Source organism: Rhinolophus ferrumequinum, chromosome 25, assembly GCF_004115265.2.
Source record: "Rhinolophus ferrumequinum isolate MPI-CBG mRhiFer1 chromosome 25, mRhiFer1_v1.p, whole genome shotgun sequence".
NCBI classification, from domain to species: Eukaryota; Metazoa; Chordata; class Mammalia; order Chiroptera; family Rhinolophidae; genus Rhinolophus; species Rhinolophus ferrumequinum.
The window spans coordinates 21,839,879-21,859,066 of record NC_046308.1 but is presented as its reverse complement, the minus strand read 5'-3'; the positions used below and the strand labels follow the sequence as shown (position 1 = coordinate 21,859,066).

Genomic DNA, 19,188 nt, shown 5'->3' with positions numbered 1-19,188 from the left:
TCCAGCCCATCCTCCTCCAGAGAGGCAGGGCTACCCAGGGACCCCACAAGGCTGTGGCAGAGGGACAGTGGACAGGGAGGCCCAGAATTGAGTCCTGTTGCGAACATAAAAGTCCCAGGCAAGGATGGCAAGTGGGTGCTCCCTCGCCCGCTGGCTCTGACGAGCCTTGCCTGCCTCGACTGCTGAGATGAGGAGAATTCGGAGGCTGACCCGAAAGAGCTGGGAAAGCCAGGCAACAGTCCCTGCTGACACGTGCAGAGGGCAAGGGATTGGGCCGTGGGCACAAGAGTCCTGTGTCTGCAGTCCTGAGGCCTTTCAAGACTGGGCTGACAGGTGACTCTGCAGCCTTCCAAATCATCACCCCAGTGTCCCCCACCAGCTGGGCAGTGTGGGCTCCCAGGCAGCCATGAGGGCCTCTCCTGGCTCTCTGCCCACTAAAGAGAAGTGGCTGAGCACTGGGGCTCGGCACAGTGGGTAGACAGATGTGTCACGGGGATTAGGCTCCATGTCACCCCTCCAGTCACAGAAGGCCCTGCCCGTGTGTGTGGGAGGGTACGGAGACCTCTGAGGCAGTCCCCAGCTAACAGCAACCCAGGCTGGAAGGTCTCTTGCTCTCCTGGGTCTCAGGTAGACTTCCCTCCATTCCTGTAAGGAGGGGAGAAGTTGCTTGGCATCAACCAGGCACCTACAGGGACACTGGGCAGGGCCCCCCTGCTGGTACTCTCTGGTGACAGCTGGTCAGAGCTGTGAACTTGAACCTCCAGGCCTTTCATTCAAGGCCTGGCACGGGGACACATTCCAGGTGGTGGAACAGAGTGGGCAAAGGCAAGTACTAGGAGAGCCAAAGCCAGGACACACCCATGGAGCCTGGAATGCCCAGCCTGGCCCATGAGGAGGCTGCCAGGCAGACAAGGGGAGCCAGTGAGGGAGTCTCAGCTGGCAGGTGGGGTCAGGGAGGCTGCGGGCATGAGGTCAGAGTGACGGGAAAAAGGACAGCCCAGAGAGGGCGATGGGAGGAGGGTGGATGTGGATTTTAGGCCACAGGCCTGCTCCCCAGCCCCAATCGGGGGTCAGTACGTACGGATGAGGTCTCCAGTGCCGAGCTGGAGCCGGCTGCTGTCCCTCCTCTCCAGGTCCTGCAGCACCGACTGCTCGAACGCCAGGGCGGCCACGCGGAGGAAGAAGGCCTTCACATTCTCCCCTGGGGGTCCAGAAAACAGCTGTGACCCTGTCTGCCTCTGCCCTTACCTGCAGATGCATTTCAGTGGGAGCCAGTGGCTATTATGGGGGCCAGGGCAGTCCGCCTCTGGGGCTGCCTGGGACAGTGCAGTGCAGGGGACGGGCTGATTTCCCACCTGCTCCAGCCCCCTCCTCACTCTGGCCACCTGCCCTGGCATCTCCCTCAAACTTTGAGCCTTGGCTTCCTAGCATCTACTCTTCCAGTCAACCAGTGCTTAGCGCCTCCTGTGGGCCTGGCGTGGGGGTGTGTGGCGATCAGAGGGTGCCTGCTCTCCCGTCCCTTGTGAGCACCTGTCCAGTGGGCAGCTGTGAGAATTAACATGTGCTGCCAGCCCCCACATGGAGCCTTTGCGAATCCTCCTCCAGGTGGAGGAGGCCGCTCATCTGGGCACAGGGCCGGGTTCTGGTCCCCTGAATTCACACTGCCCTTGTGCAGTCTACAACCTGCACAACTGCACAGGGCAATTCTGCTTGGCCCACAGGGAGCTCTCAGTGAACATGCTGTTACTGACGAGAGAGCACGGGATGCCATGAAGAAGGAGCAGAGGGAACCAGGCCTGGGAGCTGCCATATTTTTGTCTGTGTTGGGCTGGAGGTGGTGCTTCTTCTACCTGAGGGTGAGGGTGGTGCCTACCCTCAGCCTTCTTGCCACCTCACCCAGTCCCTGGCCAGTGTCTGCTCTGGCCCCTCACCAGGAAAAGGACTACTGGTCGGGCGTACTTCCTGAGTCCCCAAAGCCTCTATGCACTAGGCACTGCATGTTATTTCAATACATGTCCTAACAACCTGCTTTCAAACTCTGTTCTTTGCTTCTCTGCCTTGTCGAATTGTTCTTGGTGAGTACATATGGCTTTTGCAATTTCAAACATCAAAATAAAATGAGATAGACAGCATCACCCACTTCCCAGATGAGAATACTGAGGTTAAGAGATGTTGGGAATCTTTCAGATGTTGGGCTAGGCTGAGCCGTGGCCCACGGAGGAAGGCAGCTCAGGGGCTGGGGGACAGACCAGGCGGGATATGGATTAGGGCTAGGGGCCATGAGCCATGTTTCAGTGTCTTCCACGAAGACAGCTGGGGAAGGGATGGAAACCCCAGTTTACTGGGCCCTTTTACGTGCCAGGCAGTGCCTCCTACCTGGCATCCACGGATGGGAGCAGGATGGTACAGTGGTTTATAGGTGAGGGATGAGTTCTAATCTCAGACCTGCCACTTCATCCTGGGACCACGGAAGTGACTTCACAGGGATGAAACTGACCTGCCCAGAGGGTTAGGCATCGCTATTCCTGTCGCCCAAGAGGCAGGGCTCCCAGTCTCCCCTACAGATGAGGAGACTCCACTCAGGCCACGGAAGGCCCTGCCTGGTCACCAGCACAGATGGCTGTGACGCGGGCACTCAACAGACCCGACAGACCCGAGGGAGGAAAGGTGTGAGCCTCCCACGCTGGCCCGGTTCCCACTCACCCGTCTTGGCTGACACCGACCAGTACTCGGCCTGCATCTCATTGGCCAGGTGCACGGCTTCCACTTCTGCCTGCTCGCACGCCGCCCCTGACTGGGAGAAGTGGCCCCTCTTCAGGAAGGCACCTGGGGAGGACACTCCCCACCTTCCACTGTGCCTCCTCCCTCCCCATCTCGCCTTGGGCTGGGAAGCCCCATTTGGGGGTGGGTGGGGGTGCCTGCCCTTGGGTGAGACCCCAGCAGTCCCGGGCTAGTCTGAATGCCAGCTATCCCAATCTGAGACGAGCACCCCTAACTTTCAGCTCCCAGGCCTGCAGTCTTCAAATCCCCGTCTAGGCATGTCAGTGACACCCTGCAGTCCCTAAACATGGGCTGAAAGCTGATGCATTTTCCTGGGGGCCACCCCGGGCCTCCAGCCCTGTTCTGCTCACCAGAAGGTCCTTCTTGGTTCCCACGAGGAACACAAAGCAGGAGCCCGGCTCATTCTCCCTCAAGGCATCCTCTAGCCACTGCCTGGAATGCAGGGGGAAGGTGGGGGCGGGTACAGGGCTGGGGAGAGACAGGCTGGGAAATGGCCTCACCCACCCAGAGGAGCCTGAGGAAGACCAGGGGATGGGTGGAGACCTGGCTCCTCCTCAGGGCTGCAGAACTGAGCCAGAAGGTGTGGGGAGGGCACCTTGTGTTGAGCTGGCTGAGCAGGTGCTGGTCCTGCGGCCAGAAGGGCCTGGGCTAGACCACAGGGGATGGGGTTGTAAGCCTGTCCTGCCGTGGCTCTGCCCTCGCTCCACGTAACGGGTGAGTCCTGCTCTGTCATCAACTGGAACGATCACCTCAGACCCACGCCTCAAACAAAAGCAAGGTGAAAGGGGCTGTGGTCCATTAGCTGGACGACTGCCAGCAGCAGCAGGATGGCCTCTCAGAATTGCTGATGTTGCTAGCTGTCTTGAGCAGATCTCTGCCCAAGACAGCAAGCGCCACATCATGTCCCTTCAGACTAGACTGGCTATGTATACTTCTCAGGGCCCAGGACAAGGTGCAAAAAAGCCCCTCATCCAACAATTATTAAGGCTCTCAAGATGGCGACAGCAGAGCATTAAAGCAAGCTTGGGCCCTTCTGAGCACCGGCCCCCATGCGACTGTGTTGGCTGTGCACCCCGAGCCAGCCCTGCTTTCAGCAGATGGCTGCAAATCCTGAGGGATAATAAGGCAACAGGACAGTAAGCAGCCTGTGGGCAGCCGGTCTGACGAGTTAGCTGGTCACCCACACCTGTCACTGGGGGCCCAGTTCACGGGCCCAGGTTTGACAGCTTCCCAAGCCTAAGCGATCACAGGGTTGCAGAACCCCAGACTTGCCTGGTGTGCTCCAGAGTCTGCATGTCAGTGAGGTCAAAGGCTGTGATGATCGCTGCACACCCAGGGAAAAACCAAGAGCTGGTCAGTGGCAGGTGAGGCAGACACGGTGTGACGGGGGGGCTCCCCACTCCCCAGGAACTGCTGGAATGGTCCCCCAGGCACTCAGCCTTGCACCCCACAATGGAGTCTGGGAAGGAGACACCCCATGGCTGCTCCCCACCCTCCCACCGCCTTCTCTGACTCACACTCAGCGTCCCAGCCACAGTGAGGCTTCCAGGGAGGCAAGATGACCTTGGGGCTCCTGAGTTCAAATCTCCCCTTTGTCACTCACAGCTAAGGGAACTCGGGTGAGGGCCTTAACCGCTGAGAGCCTCAGTTTCCCCATCTGTGAAATGGGGAGAATGATACTTCTTGCTCTCAGGGCTGCCGTGAGGATGAAGCCAGAGCAGCTATTTTAAAAGCTCTTGGTCCAGGGCCTGAAGTGGGGCCGATGTGACCAATGGCAGCTATGGCTATGAGGGTGATTAGCAACAACCAGCTTTAGGGAAACAATTTCTGGGGAGCAGGCAGGGAAGAAAATGGGGAGATGCTGCCCCATCCCCTCAGTTTCCCTTGTCATCAGCTTAGCCTACCCCCACCTCCTGCTAGAGTCAACTCTGCTCTTCTTTCTGGGGTCTCTGGACAGGCACGTCCCCTTCTGCACATCTCTGAGCCAGAACTAGGGCTGAGACTCACATGGAGCACCCACCACCACAGCGTCCCCAAGGGGGAGGCCCGCCTAGGCCCCCGCCTCTGGGGACTGGCCTGGGGGTTTCTCAGTGCCTGTGCACAGGACCTGGTCTCCTTGCTGTAGAGCCTGGCGGGGAGCCCCCTGCTGCACGTGGTTGACGGTCCCACCATGGCCATCACCCAGCTGCTCACCCTGGGCGCCCCGGTAGTAGGCAGAGGCGATGCACTTGAACTTCTCCTGCCCTGCTGTATCCCAGCTGTGCGGTGGCAGAGAGAGAAAGGGAAATTGAGGCAGCACATTAAGCAATTAGTGTGGTCGGAGCCAGCAGGCCAGTGGAACTGGAGGCAGCAGACCCCAGGGCCCAAGCCGGTCATGCCAGAACGGGCACCACACAACAGGGACTTACATCTGGAGGCTGTAGGGAATCCCGGCGATCTCAAAGCGCTCGATTTCAAAGTCTACCCCGATAGTGGCCTTGTAGTCACGGTCAAAGACATTTTTGCAAAACCTGCGGGAGCCAAGGAAGTTATCAGAGGGGCTGCATGGAAGCTTCACTCGTGACAGTAAAAGTCTGGAGGCAACAAAAAATCCACCCACTGGGAATCACTAAGGAGATGATGGTCCATGAAGACAGACCAGGGATGCATGGACGGGAACTATGAGCGGAGAGAGACACTGCAGCAAACACTGCAAGTCAGGGCCGTGAAAGGGAAACGGGGCATCCTTTTGCAGGGAGGGCAGTGAGGTGTGAGCCCGTGGCCCCAGCGGGACCGTGTGGCCAAAGCCAGGTTCCTGGGATGCCGCACTCTCCACCAACCCCGCCCTCTCCTCAATTTCTTGCACCCTCTCCATGGGTTTTGTTCCCAGCACAACAGCGTCACCTGGGCCTCTCAGGCAAAGGCCTGACAACCTGCTGCTGGGAGCGTGGCGGCAGGCGCACCTGTGGATGAGGCTGGTCTTGCCCACGTAGAGGTCGCCGACGACAACCACCTTGGAGAGGTTGAGCCTGTGAGACATGGGGTCGTGTTGTGCTCTCAGTTATAGTCACAAGAGCATTTCACACACACAGGCCCTTCCTTCTCCGCGCTCTCCACCCGAGGACAGGGGACAGGCTACCTGCTGAAACACTGGGATGTCTGTCCTCATCTCAGACCCTCAGAAGGGAGGGCAGGAGAGCCTGCATTTGTTCTGGGAACTCTGCTATCTCTGGGGCTGTACCCCTGCCCACGCTGGGCCCAAGTCCCTGATGTGAGAATTAGAATTGGGCGTCATGAGAGGCCGAGGAAGCAAAGGGAAGAGCCCCAGGTGGGGCTTAGTCCAAGCTGGGGGCGCATCCGGGAACCTGCTGAGAGTGTAGAGTCAGTGCCAGCGTGTAAGGGACACAGCACAGGGGGCAGAGTCCCCACACCTCCCACCCAGCCCGGGGCTGTGTGCCTGATGGGCTCCTGCTCCTTGTAAGCAGCCACTCCTTGACTGGGATACCACCATTACCCGCTCCCGTGGGGGTGTCTGCAAGGGCCAACCAGGCCAAAGGGCATGTCATGGACACAATTCAGGTCTGCACGTCTGGACTGTGGCTTGAAGCAAATTGGCTGAGCTTCTCGGGCTCTCTGGGGACCCTGCTCATGGAGAGCAGCTGCACCTCCTTCTGGCGTGCCTTGCACTCTGTGCGGCAGCATTCCTGGGACTGTGGGTGACATTATATTTAGAGTTCCTGCAGCTCATGTCAAAGGAGCTCAACGGGTCAACATCTGACCAGGCACTCCCTCTGCCTGCAGACAGCAAGAGGGCAGCCCTCTGTATCAGTCGGTGACCGTGTGCATCGCACCTGCACATGACTGCGAGGGCAGAGGCTGTGTCTACTCTACTCCCAGGTGGCCTCTAGTTCTGGAACAGGATGCTCCTGACTCTGCTTCTCAGAGGAAGAAGTAAAGGTACTGCCAAGGCGTTGAGGGTACCCTCTGTGTCTCAGTTTCCCCACCGCCCAGTGCTCGTGTGAAGTGTCAGGGAGAGAATCTGCATGAAGCACCTGGTATGGAACCAGCACTCCCAAATCGGCAGCCATTACCCTCATGCCACAGCCGTGGCTGCTTCAGCCGTTTTGATCTGAGCCCTGCCTCACTTTGAGCGTCCTTGGAAACCTCAGAGCTGGGCCTCTCCTGCGACCTCCCCAAACCTGTGAGCTCAATCAACCCCCTGAGCAGACTGTGAGCTCCTCAGGATGAGGGGCAAAAGCAGGCCTGTGTAGCTATTTGTTAAAAGAAGGAGTGAGTGTTGCAAGATCCCCTGCCGGCAGTGCCAGGTGCTGCGAGGCAGGAACAGGACAGGCACAGCCCTTGTGTGAGGCATTCAGACAGCGAACGCAACGCTGTGCGCTAAGTGTGTGGGCATAGGAACACACAGGAGGGACATCCTGCACAGCCTGGCCGTGGGCAAGGGTCGTGGGGGCTCAGAGAAGGCCCTCAGAGGACCTGACACTATACTGAGACCTGCGGAGTAGGGAAGACATTCCAGACCAAGAAAGCAGACGTATGCTGAGAAATCATGTGCATAACTTATTGAGAAACAGGAAAGCTGTTCTATATAGAAGTGTGTCCAGTAACACCAGATAAAACCCCCATCGTCTTCAGGCCTGTACTGGATTGTACTGGTGCAGTCTGTGCCTTTCACTTGTGCAATCCCAGGTCTACTCATGTATTCATTCCCCCCTACACACCCTGCACCCCGTGCACTCACCCGACAGTCCCCGTGTTTCTGCGCTGGCAGGCGGCACTGACCTGCCCGTGGAAGTGCTCCTTGAGCTGCAGGCAGGCGGCAGGTGTGTACCACAGGAAAGAGAGAGACATAGACAGACAGACAGATGGGCACATTATCCTGTGAAGCTGTGGCTCCATCACCGAGCAGGGCAAGAGGTGGTGACTTGCTTCCCAGTATTTCCTCCCCAAGCCTCATGGCTGGTGGTCTCATTAGCTTTCTCTAATCCCTGTCACATCCGTCCTCTATCTTGTCAGCAGCTTTGAGAAAGACTCCAGGGTCTTGTGAGTCCCGAGCAGGAGCAGCAGGGGTTGGGCCAGAACATAGAGCCTAGACAGGGACTTGGAGAGCTGGCTCTTGCCTGCGGCAGCCGTGCTCTTGCTGCAGGCATGTGGCAGATCTCTGTCCCCTCTGGTCCTCTTGGGGAGAGATGAGCGGTGGGCTGTAAGGATCCTTTTAGCTCCAAGATCCTTCCATACCTTCTATGAATCACTATGCCGTTTTTGTTCTTTAAATATGCATATATGTGCATGGAAAGTGTCCTAGAAGGCACTTTCAACCTTCCACATTTCTTGGAAGGCAGAACTGGGCAGTGGTTTATGAGCATGGCCTTGGGGTCAGGAAGACCTGTGCCTACTCTTAGCTGCTATGTGACCTTGGGCAGTTGCCTAATGTCTCTGAACTTTAATTTCCCCACCTGTAAAACCTCAGAGGCTTGGGGGCATAAAATAAGATAATGTTTGTAAAGCAATCAGCACAGAGTCAGCCTGGCACATACTAAGTGCTCAACAAATGTTCATGGCTATTAAGATGCCACGATACATGCAGAATGTACATTTGCTTTAAAATTAGAGAAACAAACTAAAGATGACCATTATGTTTTGCTCAGATTAGCTGAGGCTCAGTATGAAGCATGGCAAGATGTGGGGAGAAGAGCATTGCTGGAGACTGCTGGTGTGCTCTGCTATGTAACATGGCTGTGGTCCCCCAGGCCACCTGCTCTCTTCCTCAGGGCACTGCTTGGACCACAGCTGCCCTGTGGCAGGGGCTCAGCCCCCTCCCCTTGCCCTAGTGTTTTTTTTGAGCTCTCAGGCATTGAGATGGGCTCTAGCCCATGCTCCCTTTCAGCTCCAGGTGTGACTGAGGTGGCAGAGGCAATGGAAGGAGCTTTGCAAAAGGGCAAGTTACGAAACCTCACTGAGACCATTCCTCATCTGCAAAGTGGGGACACTCCTAACAGCACCCCTTTATCTGGTCACTGGAGGATTAAATGCAGGGGAACAGCTTATCCCCGCAGCCAATATTCATGCAGAAGAGTGGCAGCTGCCTCATGAGAAAGCTAGCTACTTTCTCCTGTTGACTCGCATGTCAGCTTCAAGCTGGGGGTCGGCCTGGACACAGTGGTCATTAAACGAATCCCACCATTTTGGATGGATTAGAGAAATGTAATAAGAAAGGCTGGCCGGAAAGTGTGAGCCGATTTTAGAGATGGGGAAACTGAGGCACACAGCGTAAAGGGAAGGACTTGCCCCACCTGACCACAAATTTCTCAGGTCTGAAATGGTGTGGCCCTGAGGTGCAGGATGAACTTGGCCAGCTGTGGCCTGTGACCCCTGACTGCCACAGGCAGTTAGGGGCGGATCTCACCTTCTGTAGACACAGTACGATGCCTCAGGCTGTGTCCCAGGGTAGGAGAAATTCGGAACCTTGGAGTCAGCCACAGCCAGGTCAAGTCTTAGTTCCAACACACCCAGCTGTGTGATCTCACAGTCAGCCGTCCCTACCTCTCTGAGCCTGGATGTCCTGCTCTGTAAAGGGGGTCCTTCATCCCAAGAGACCTGGACTGTTTTGTGCCAGTCATACTTCCCTTCCTTTTGGATCATTAAACACCAGTCTCTGTTATCCCTGGGTATCACTGTCGGGCTCTGTATGGAAGTGATTGCCTGGGTCTCTGATAAGATGCAAAATCCTAGTGGGATTGTCCACAGGTCTGAGGCATCAAGGTTTTCTCTGTGGGTGTATGGAGAAAGAACTGCGGGGGAGGAAGGGAAGGCACAAAAGGGAGGAAAAATGACTGCAGACGGAAATACCCAGAGGCTCCTTTCACCTCCTTCCTCACTACCAGCCTGGGAAAAGAATTCAGAAGACACGAAGGCCATCCCATGGAGAGGATTTCTCCCTCCATGCCTGTCCCAAGTCTCATGGAGGCAACCTCCGACAGCAGGATCTGATGTATCCTTCCAGAGACATTGTCTGCATATATAAACAAACACATACATTTCTTTTCTCCCCTTCCCTTTTTTTTTCACACATGGGAGTGTGCTACACACACTGCTCCATTCCTTGCATTTTTACTTAACAATTTACTTTGGCTGTCACTGCACATCAGCTCCGCTCATTCCTCCTCACATCTGTGTCAGGAAGTAACATTTTGCTGTCTGAGCAGCCCCCTCTCAGAGGACATTTACGTTGTGTCTGACTTTCTACTTTACAAATTGCTGCAATGCCTGGCCTTGAATGGCTGGATGGCGGGGGGCGGGGTGGGGCATGTGTAGTGTTGAGAAATATTGTCCCACTGCCCCCTATGGAGGTTGTACTGATTCCTGCTACAATTAATATTGAATTGTAACACAGATGACAGAGGGTGGTGAGTTTTCAGCAGGAAGTGAAGGCAGAATGGTAAGGGTGGAGAACCCTAGATTTGGTGTCAGGAAACTAGAGTGCTGTTTTGATAATCATTATAAAAATAATGAGAACAACAGCAACCATCATTCAGGCAAGGGAGCTCCCGTTTACCACGAGCCAGGCCCCCAACACGAGAGGAATTATCCTTAATGTATCGGTGGCTCTGAGAGGTTGAGTAATTTGCCTATGGTTACACAGCTTAATGACAAAATCAGGATTCACGCCCAGGACTGTCTGACTGCAAAATCCGCGCCCTTCACCTCCACGCCACACTGCCTTCTGGTGTCACCCTTAACATGCTGGCCCATCTTGGGCAAGTCAGTGCTAAGTCTCCCAACTTCTCAAGAGTATGGTAAGTCCTTGGGGTCTGACCTGTCCGATTCACCTGCTTTGTTTCTGGTGGTGAGTGCAGGTGGGGAAAGCTGGAGGTGGACATGATGTCAGGAGAGCAGTGCACACACAACAAGCTGGCCCAACGGCTCTCTACCTTAGGGAAGGTGGCGATGATGCGGTCCCGGCTCACAGGGGGCCCCAAAGGTGTCAGGGAGGACCTCATCCTTCCAGAGAGCCCTGTGGACCCAATCAGGGGAAAGAGAGTTAGGGAGCTGTGCCAATCCCTGGAGACTCACCCACAAGTTTATGCCTAACTTTTCAGTAGCTTTAAAAACAGATCCAAGCCTCCTTCTCTGTCAGGAGTGTAGGCCAGAGGTCATCTCTTTCACTCTGTAGGCAGTATGGTGGGGGTGGGGGGCCAGGCCAGCTCCACCCTGTCCGGGAGTCCAGAAGACCTGGGTCTCCTGTTGAATCTCCAACTAGGTGTGGCCCCTCTCTGAGCTTATCACTGGGTGTGAGGCACAGCAGAAACACTAGGCTGTACATCTCAGCCCAGGTACAGGAAGTACAATGGGGAGGAGTCCCTGATCCTAGCCTAAGGGATGAAGGCTCTGCGCGGAGGGGCAGGAAGAGAGATGGCTTAGGTTTCAGCTCACAGGCCTGTCATCCCACCCAGGGCCCGGCCCCTGACACTTATTCAACAGTCCTGCCTGTCCTTCGCTGTTCGCCCACTCTCTCCCCACTAGGGTGGCCTTGACCGAGGGCTGTTGTGCTTCTCAATCTGACTCGGATCTCCTTCAGGATCAGCACGGGCCTGGCCCAGGGTGGGAGTTCAGGAAACGCTGAGGCCCCGGGGCCGCGGCAGGCGGTGGGCGGGGGGCGCGGCGCCCTCCCGACCTCGGCCTCTGGGACACTCTCACGCAGGTGGGCCGAGGGTGGGACACAGGGGACGGCTGACTCACCCGTAGCGGCTGCGGAGGTTCGGGGTTCCGCGCGGCCTGGTCTGGCAGGGAGAGCTGCAGAGATCGCCATGGCAACGAGCGCCACGCGGGACCGGCAGGCATCTGACGAATCCTGGACGTCGGGGGCGGGGTCTGGGTGGGGCTTGCAGCGGAAAGTGTTCCACCGCGGGCCGCAGAGCGGTCACCATAGCAACCAGAGTCTCGAGGGAGACGCGGGCGCCTGATTGGGTTGCTGCCTGGACGCGGCCCGAGCTCCGGCGATCACCATTGGTAACGAAGGCGGGGCCAGATAGGGGAATGTAGGCGAGGTGAGGTCGGCTGGGGTGGAGCCTGGGCTCCAGGGGCGGGGTCTGGGCAGAGCTGATAGTGCAGAGAGACGCCCACTGGACGGATCTTACTGACAATCACCATAGTCGGAAGGGGGGATGGCTCAAACTGGTAGGGATTATGTGGAGCGTTTAAATATTTATTTTCATAATATATTAAATATGATTTTTTTCTGGGTGTCTAAATATTTCGTATTTTTTGTTAAATATCGGTATGTAAGGATCTTGAAGATCCCTTGACATTTTTCTCTCATATCCCATATTTGATCTATCAGTAAATTCTGTAGGTTCTACTCTGAAAATTTGCCCAGTATCCTCTATTTGCCTCCCACTTCCAAGCCATCATCTTCTCTCCCCTTAACTGGTCTCCCTGTTTCCACCCTTGCCCCTATACTATTCCCAGTTCAACAGGACCTCCTGTTAAAACACAGATCGGATCACGTCAATCCTCCGCTCCAGACCCTCCAATGTCTCATCTTTCTCAGATTAATAAAATCTTTACAATGGCCCAAGAGGCCCCCGTCATTTGCCCTGGCCCCATTTCCTCTCTTAAGTCATTTCCTACTGATTACCATCCTCGCGCATCTCATCCCACACTTGCTCCGGTGGTCTCCCGTGCTGTTCCTCCAACAGGCCAGGCACTGGGGTGTTTGCACTGGCTGTTCCCTGGGCCTGGAATGCTCTTTCCTCAGGTATTCACGCTGCTCTCTCCAGATGAGGCCTCCCCTAAGCACCCTCTGTACAATTACAGCATCCTCCTTATTCTGCTCTATTTCTCCCAGGCACTTACTATTTTCTAACATATTATATAGCTTATTGTTTATGGTAATTGTGTGTCTCCCTCCACTGAGAGCAATGAGAACAAGGGATCTTTGTGTTTAGTCATCAGTGTTTCACACTGGCTAAATAGTACCTGCACAAAGCAGACATTAGTGAATGTTAAGTGAGTGAACAAATATTAAATTTGAAAAAGAAGGTAAAGCACAGTGTTTGAAGTATGGTGCCACAACATTAAAAAGTAAACGAATCATCTTTACTTGTGTGAGTTGAGCCTATCTCTGGAAAGATGCCAGTGGTGGCCACAGGTGGGGACAACCTGTTGCCTGGGTACCAAAGGAGACATTTTACTTTCATGCTTTTTGGATTTTCCTCTATATGTACATATTGCCTATTCAGTAAATAACGCAAATGAAAAGAAATAATTTGCAACCCAGAATACAATGACATCCCCCATCTCTGGCCCTTCTAGGTCAGCTCTGATGTATTTTGGAGTGTTTCCCTCCTTTGTGTCTTTCCTGCAGGCACCTCCTGTCTGTAATCATGGCATAAGAGCTCTTGCTATAGCACTGGCATGTGATTGGAGTCCAGCACCCTGCAGAGGCAAGAGATCGACATGCTTACCATTTAAGGACCTTAATCTGCATTGTTCTGAATCTAATGGTGCCCGAATATCATATGCCTGGCTTCTAGAGCTCATGCTACAAAATTAATTGCTGTAATTAATGGCTGTTTAAAAGTTGACCAGAGTCACTGAGCTCCCGTGAACTAGTTTCTGTTTGGAGAGTGAGGCATGTGGAGCTAGATGGCCTCCAGAGGTGCTTGTAAGAGTGTGTGATAACAAAATAATGAGTCAGTAGTTAGCTTTGGAGAGGAGGATGGGATCTGGGAACGGGGAAGAGGACACAGGCATTGATAATATTCTGGTGGTGAGTTCACAGGCGGTTATTATATTTTTATGTTTCACAAATTAATATATATGCTATATAGATCATTATATGTATATTTTAAAAGATCAAAAGGAGATTGAAAAATAATAAAATTGAAGGACAATTAAAAAAAATAAAGGCTATGTACCCAGATTCTGAGAGGCCCCAGGTTCTCAGTTTTGAGAATCTATTTAATTCAGCTCCCTGATTGCACAGATAAGGAAACTAAGGCTCACACAATCACAATGATTTGCCTAGTGAGTTAGAACCAGAATTAGAACCCAGCTTTCCTGACTTTCATCCCAGTGTTCTCCATACCACCTTCCTTAAAAAGCAAGGGTGCTCAGGGTGATAGAGACCCTTCATGATTTGGTCCTTTGAAGGACAGCAGTAGGGGCCAGATCGCCTCATCACAACATGGGATTCTTGACACACAGATCTGAGTCAGTTATCTTCATTTCAAAGCTAAATGTGCTGGAGACTGATGCTTGGTGCCTTTGTTAGTGAGTTACACTGCTAAGGGCGCAGGCCTAGGGGGTGAACTTAATGTGAATTGTTCCACCTCCTCCTATGCCTCAACTAACTCAGCTATAAAATGGACCTAACTATCTACTTCAAGAGTTTGTTGTGAGGATCACACAAGATGTGAAAGTGCCTTGTAGATTCGTATAAAGCTTAATTCAAGTCCATTACTCATTCATTTATTCTACACTTACTGAATACCTCTTGGTGTATTCCTGGCATCAGAGAGGCAAGTAAACAAGACTGACATGGCCTCTACCTTCAGGGAAGTTGGAGTAGGCAGGAAGAAACTGAGAAGTAAATAGAGAATTAGGGGAGGGAAGTATGCCAATGGAATAATTAAGCTATGGGATCACTTACTAACTTGGAGCTGGGGAGAAGATAGGCTTCATGGAGGAAGTGTCCACCAAGTTGTGTCCTGAAGAACAAAGAGGTGGTTAGTGTTACCAGCAGCCCAGGCTGCAGGAAAGAGTTGGCTATTTGGGGTAGTAAGTCCAGCACAGCGGGAGGAGACCATCACCCAGGGCCTTGAGTGGCAGACCAGAAATTTGGACTCTGTCCTGAGACCAGTGAGGAGCCATGGAGGGTTTTATGCGGGTGATGACTGGGTCTGGCTTGCTTTCAAGCACAATTGCTCCAGTCAGCAGTGTGTTGGGTCCACTACAGCGATCTGTATCATTACCAGACAGTCGGCCTGAAAAGCAAGGAGCACGGACCAGGGCTGGGCAGTCCAGGGATCAGGCCTGTGTGATCTGGGGGAAGCTACTCAATCTCTTTGCGTTTCCTGTCTGTGAACTGGATAATGTTATCAACTCACGGGGTTACTCTAGGATTAAAGGCACGCAAAGTGTTCAGCACAGACAAAGGCGCACACGAACAAAGCTGAGCTGCCTTTGTTCCTCACAGTAACCCTGTAAAGTATCATTGTCCCCACTTTACAGCCGGCCCTAGCCTAGAGCTATTCGCGCTTGCGCGGTGGGCGCCAAGTGTGCGGAGCGCGGCGCTTGGGACGCCGCCGGAGTCGCCTGGCAACTGGGTCGCCTGGCAACGGGCGTGCGCTACGGGAACCGCACACACTAAGGCAGGTGAGCGGGCGGTGGCCCGACAGGGGTCCGGGAAAGGGGGCCCCTGCAGACCACACCAGTCCGGCTCACACGGGGTTGGCTTCCTCACACCCCAAGGCTCTCTCATCTTTGGCCGGACTCCCGCAGGCCGTGCCCCTTACTGGAAGGCAGGCCTCTCCCCTCAGGGCCCATCGGCCCCTCCGAGGGGAGCCCAGATCGGAAATGGGCACGTCTCTCCCAGCTTGGCTTCCTCCTCCCCTTGTCACCTGGTGCCTGGAATCAGAGTGTGGCTCACCTCTTTTACTGGAGTAGGTTCCTATAGGGCTGGGGGCCTGTGATTGCCACTAAATGCGACAGTAACAACGGCCACCATAATTACCACAGCCAATATATGTGGAGCCCTTGTGTGCCAGGCTCATGAGTATTAGTTAATATGCACAACTCTGGGAGAGAGGGAAGGAAGTGCTTTTATCACCTGCCTTTGCAGTTGTAGAAAGACACAGATAGAGGAAGTATTAATAACTTGTCAAGGGTCACCCATGATTTGGGTCTGGAGCCCGTTCTTAACTACTAAGCTACACACTGCCTATAGTTGCTCAAAGTGTGTGTGTGTGTGTGTGTGTGTGTGTATGTGTGTGTGTGTGTAATAAAAATAATTCACTCTTTAATCTTAATTCCTTTTTTTGTGGATTGTCAGAGCATCTGAATATGGGTCCTTGATGGGTGAATGAGCTGGACCCGGATTTGAACATCAGCTCCTAGCCTTACCAGTTCTGTTACCTCCAGCAAGATCCTTGTCCCTAAACCTCAACTTCCTCCTTTGTAAAATGTGGATAATACAAGTCCCCTTCTTCTGGGGTAGTTGATTTAGATACCAGCTGGCACAAGTGAAACACTAAATGTAGTGACCACATTAGTGTTTATCTCTTTGGTGCCTTTGACCAAAGGCCCAGCCTGTCAAGTGTGAGTGGTTTCTTCTGTTGTTAAGTATGAGAGAACTCTGGAGTTTGCAGTTTGGACTGCTGCTTACCTTCACTGTGACCTTGAGCAGATCCATTCATTGCTCTCAGCCTTAGTTTGCTCATCTGTAAAATGGATGTATAAATATCCACCTGGCTGCCCTTACATTTTTGAGGATCAAATGAGAAGTAGCTTCTAAATCACAGTAATAATAACGACAACTTTTTTGGGTTCTTTTAATCAGTGGTTTCTATAGAGCTTCGTTTTGAAAGCTAGAGAGTCACCCTCTGCAGGCGTGGAAAGATGGCCCATGCCCGGATCTCTATGTACCTCCCCCCTGACATCAACCCCACCCAGGCTGCCATTGCCTATGGCTGCCGGGCTCTGCCCAAGCTGAACACGGAGCTGCAGTCGGAGGACCTGCTGACAAGGCAGAAAGCTCTCATGGCTTTGTGTGACCTCATGCATGACCCCGAGCATGTCTACGTTGCCATCGACATAGGTGAGAATGTCACAACCCAGGTGACCACGACTGGGGTCTGGATGGCTCGAGGTGGGAGGAGCTGAGGTGACCTGGCCCCTTCACACATCCCTCCCAGCTGGTCAGTCAGTCCTTTCGGGATACCCCCAGCGGCTGACCCAGAGCCACAAACCAGACCCTCTGCTTTGACTCAACTGAGTGGCCCCAAATTCATGAAGAGCCCAGTTTATGTGTTTCATCCACAAGGCTGTCACAAAAGATAGGCACCCTACTGAAACCAACATGTATCAGGGACCCCTATCCCTTGTTTCCCACTCTCCTAATTGCCAACATAAGAGTTGAGGTGACACCTTTCTCAGATCAGGTACATGATGGATATATTATCACTTCTCCCGCCAGCCTTAGCTGAAGGGCTGGTTTAATTCCAGAGGCAGCGATGGTCCTGGCATGGCCTTGGACACTGGGTGGAGCTTCAGTAATAAGGGTTGCTATTTAATGAGCTCGACTCTGGCCCAGCACCACCCCACGTGCAGTGTCCATGTTATATTAGTCCTCATAACACCTGCCCTGGGAGGGAAGGAGAATCCTCAACCAGCAGGTAAGAAATCTGAGACTCAGAGAAGGGATGTGAGGCTAGGGTGGCCCAATCAATACGTAAAGCAGGAATTTTATTTGCTCAATCTGGCATTCCTCAATGTAGCCCATTTGAGGGCACGTGACTGTTTGGGGACAGGGTTGGAATTGGATCCCTGGTCTCTCCAAATGAAAAGCCCATTCTCTCAACCTCATGGTGGACTGTGAGAGAAGGCACTATTAGGAAGTGTAAGAAGGGTGTTAGATGAAACGGTCCCTGGGTGTGAGCACGCAGAGCCCCCTGTAGTGACTCTGAAATACTTCCTAACCATAAAGGTTCCCCCGCCCCCCCAAAGCAACAGAACCTCTTGTTGCCTGACGTTGGTTCACCCGTTGACTTGTAGGTTAGTTGATTTCTGAGACTGGTAAATATTCAAAGGTTTTTCTGCTTCGCAGGCTGCTTGGAGAGCCTGAAAGCTCTGCTGAAGGATGCTAACAACATGGTTCGGATCAAGGCCACCGAGGTGCTGTACATCATGGCGACCCATAACGTGGGCAGGTGGGCAGCTAGCTGTCTCTGGAAACCAATGGCAGGCTCTGGAGCCACACCACACCCCTAGGTGGCATACCCTTGAATGACCTTGAGGACTCTGATTTTTGTCTGTAGCACGGTTCTTTGGCTGGACTTCTTTTTGGCCAGCATAGGTCTCTGGAGTGGTTTTGGTTGCCTCGGTGGGGGCCTAATGTGGCCCTCTGTTCTAGACCAGCTTTTCTGTGACCTTCCAGCTCTGAGCTTCCCTCTTTGAAAGTGGAAAGAAAGTTCAGGCCCCACAACAATTTAGCTTTTTACCTGTCACATTTTAACCTTTTCTTGGCTCTTTGTGGGGACCCCAGTTCCCTCTCCCAGACTCCTACAGCGCCCATGGCTTTGGCTCCTGTTCATTCCCACACAAATGTTAAGATACCAGCCTCAAAGTGCGCACCTGATCTGGGCTGGTGGCTCCAACCGTGCTCATGGTTCTTCTAGGTTTCCGGCATCTAGAAATGTCCCTTTCCTGTGTAACCACAGTTTTGAATTTTACATTTTTTTTTTTTTTAAAGCAGTTCATCTAGCATTTTGGTTAGGAGTGTGTGTGTGTGTGTGTGTGTGTGTGTGGTGGTGGTGGTGGTGGTGGGGTCAGAGGTGCTTTCCCACATTAACTCAGTTCACCCTCTTGATCTGGGATTACTAGTTTTACTTTGTCTTAAAAACGGATCCAAAAATCACAAAGAGCCCTTACGCCGTGCCAGGGACCGCTGCCCAGTGTGCACATGCCCAGCAAGAAGAGGGGGTCAGAGTGATAATAATAGCACTGACAGACGACATCATGGTGGCAGGGTGCTCTCTGTCTGCAGGCGTGTTTTGTAAACAACAGACGCCCCTTCAGAGACGCTTCTCGTTCTTTCAGGAATGTCAGGGTGTCTCACAAAACCGAAGATCTCTCAGTCCTGTCTCTCCCCAAACATTCAGTGCCTCAGTGTCCTCATGTGACCTGCTCATGGGGAAGGGAACTAACAGAGTTAATGCATGTGAAGTGCTCAGCCAGCCTGGGGACACCTTGGAAATGTCCACGCCACGTTGGCCTGGCTGTCCGCTCCTGTCTCAGGACTGCTGCCTCCCTCTTCCCGAAGACGGCCTCTGAACTCACACGTTCGCCTGCTCAGGCCATCTCCAGATAGCACCTCGGCTCTCAGTCTCCTTCTCCTCCCAGCTCCCCGATTTCTCTCTGGGTCCTAACTTCGAGTCCTTGGCAGGGGACGTGGCCAGCCCAATCACACGTGGAGTGTAGTTGCTGTGGACGGGCTGCGTGCGAGGAGGTAGTGCCACAGGAAGACTCGAAAGGGAGTCTCTTTACAAAAAGTGAAATGATGGTAAAAGGCTCTAGAAAATTTTTGGATGCAGATTCATTCATTAGTCTTTGAATCCTTGCTCCACTTTAAAGAAACCAAAGCTGCAAATTCACACACACCGAGAAGGGCGGACCGGTGCAGGGGATGGA

The 19,188-nt window shown here is 53.5% G+C and overlaps 2 protein-coding genes across 4 annotated transcripts in view; one reads left to right on the top strand and one right to left on the bottom strand.

The window, feature by feature from the left end:
- Nucleotides 1-350: 350 nt before the first annotated feature.
- RAB36 (RAB36, member RAS oncogene family) lies at nt 351-10,789 on the bottom strand. Of its 2 annotated transcripts, XM_033097124.1 has the most exons (10): nt 10,710-10,789; nt 7,520-7,611; nt 5,724-5,789; nt 5,190-5,291; nt 4,975-5,039; nt 4,054-4,105; nt 3,132-3,213; nt 2,704-2,794; nt 1,082-1,201; nt 351-645 (listed from the first exon to the last, which is right to left on the bottom strand). In XM_033097124.1, exons 1-10 carry the CDS (start codon nt 10,776-10,778, stop codon nt 581-583), a joined length of 804 nt encoding a protein of 267 aa, XP_032953015.1. In that variant the 5' UTR covers nt 10,779-10,789; the 3' UTR covers nt 351-580. The 2 variants fall into 2 exon arrangements, with proteins under 2 accessions (XP_032953015.1, XP_032953017.1); XM_033097126.1 differs by lacking the exons at nt 4,054-4,105; nt 4,975-5,039.
- Nucleotides 10,790-15,066: 4,277 nt separating this feature from the next.
- The window catches only part of RSPH14 (radial spoke head 14 homolog), a 73,362-nt gene continuing 69,240 nt past the window's right edge, over nt 15,067-19,188 (top strand). Inside the window, exons 1-3 of one of the 2 annotated variants that reach the window (XM_033098094.1) lie at nt 15,067-15,152; nt 16,340-16,597; nt 17,606-17,708. In XM_033098094.1, coding sequence (XP_032953985.1) covers nt 16,399-16,597; nt 17,606-17,708 — 302 coding nt within the window. In that variant the 5' untranslated portion in view covers nt 15,067-15,152; nt 16,340-16,398. Of the gene's footprint in view, nt 15,157-16,339; nt 16,598-17,605; nt 17,709-19,188 lie in introns of both variants that reach the window. The other variant, XM_033098093.1, reaches the window with a different exon arrangement.

What these genes read in the sequence shown, in the direction of transcription:
- RAB36 (XM_033097124.1), bottom strand. Translation starts at nt 10,778, where the DNA reads ATGAGGTCCTCCCTGACACCTTTGGGGCCCCCTGTGAGCCGGGACCGC. An exon ending in CAGACTCTGGAGCACACCAG is followed by an intron (nt 3,214 to 4,053) that starts GCAAGTCTGGGG and finishes CCTGCATTCCAG; the next exon opens with GCAGTGGCTAGAGGATGCCT. An exon ending in GAACCAAGAAGGACCTTCTG is followed by an intron (nt 2,795 to 3,131) that starts GTGAGCAGAACA and finishes CACTTCTCCCAG; the next exon opens with TCAGGGGCGGCGTGCGAGCA.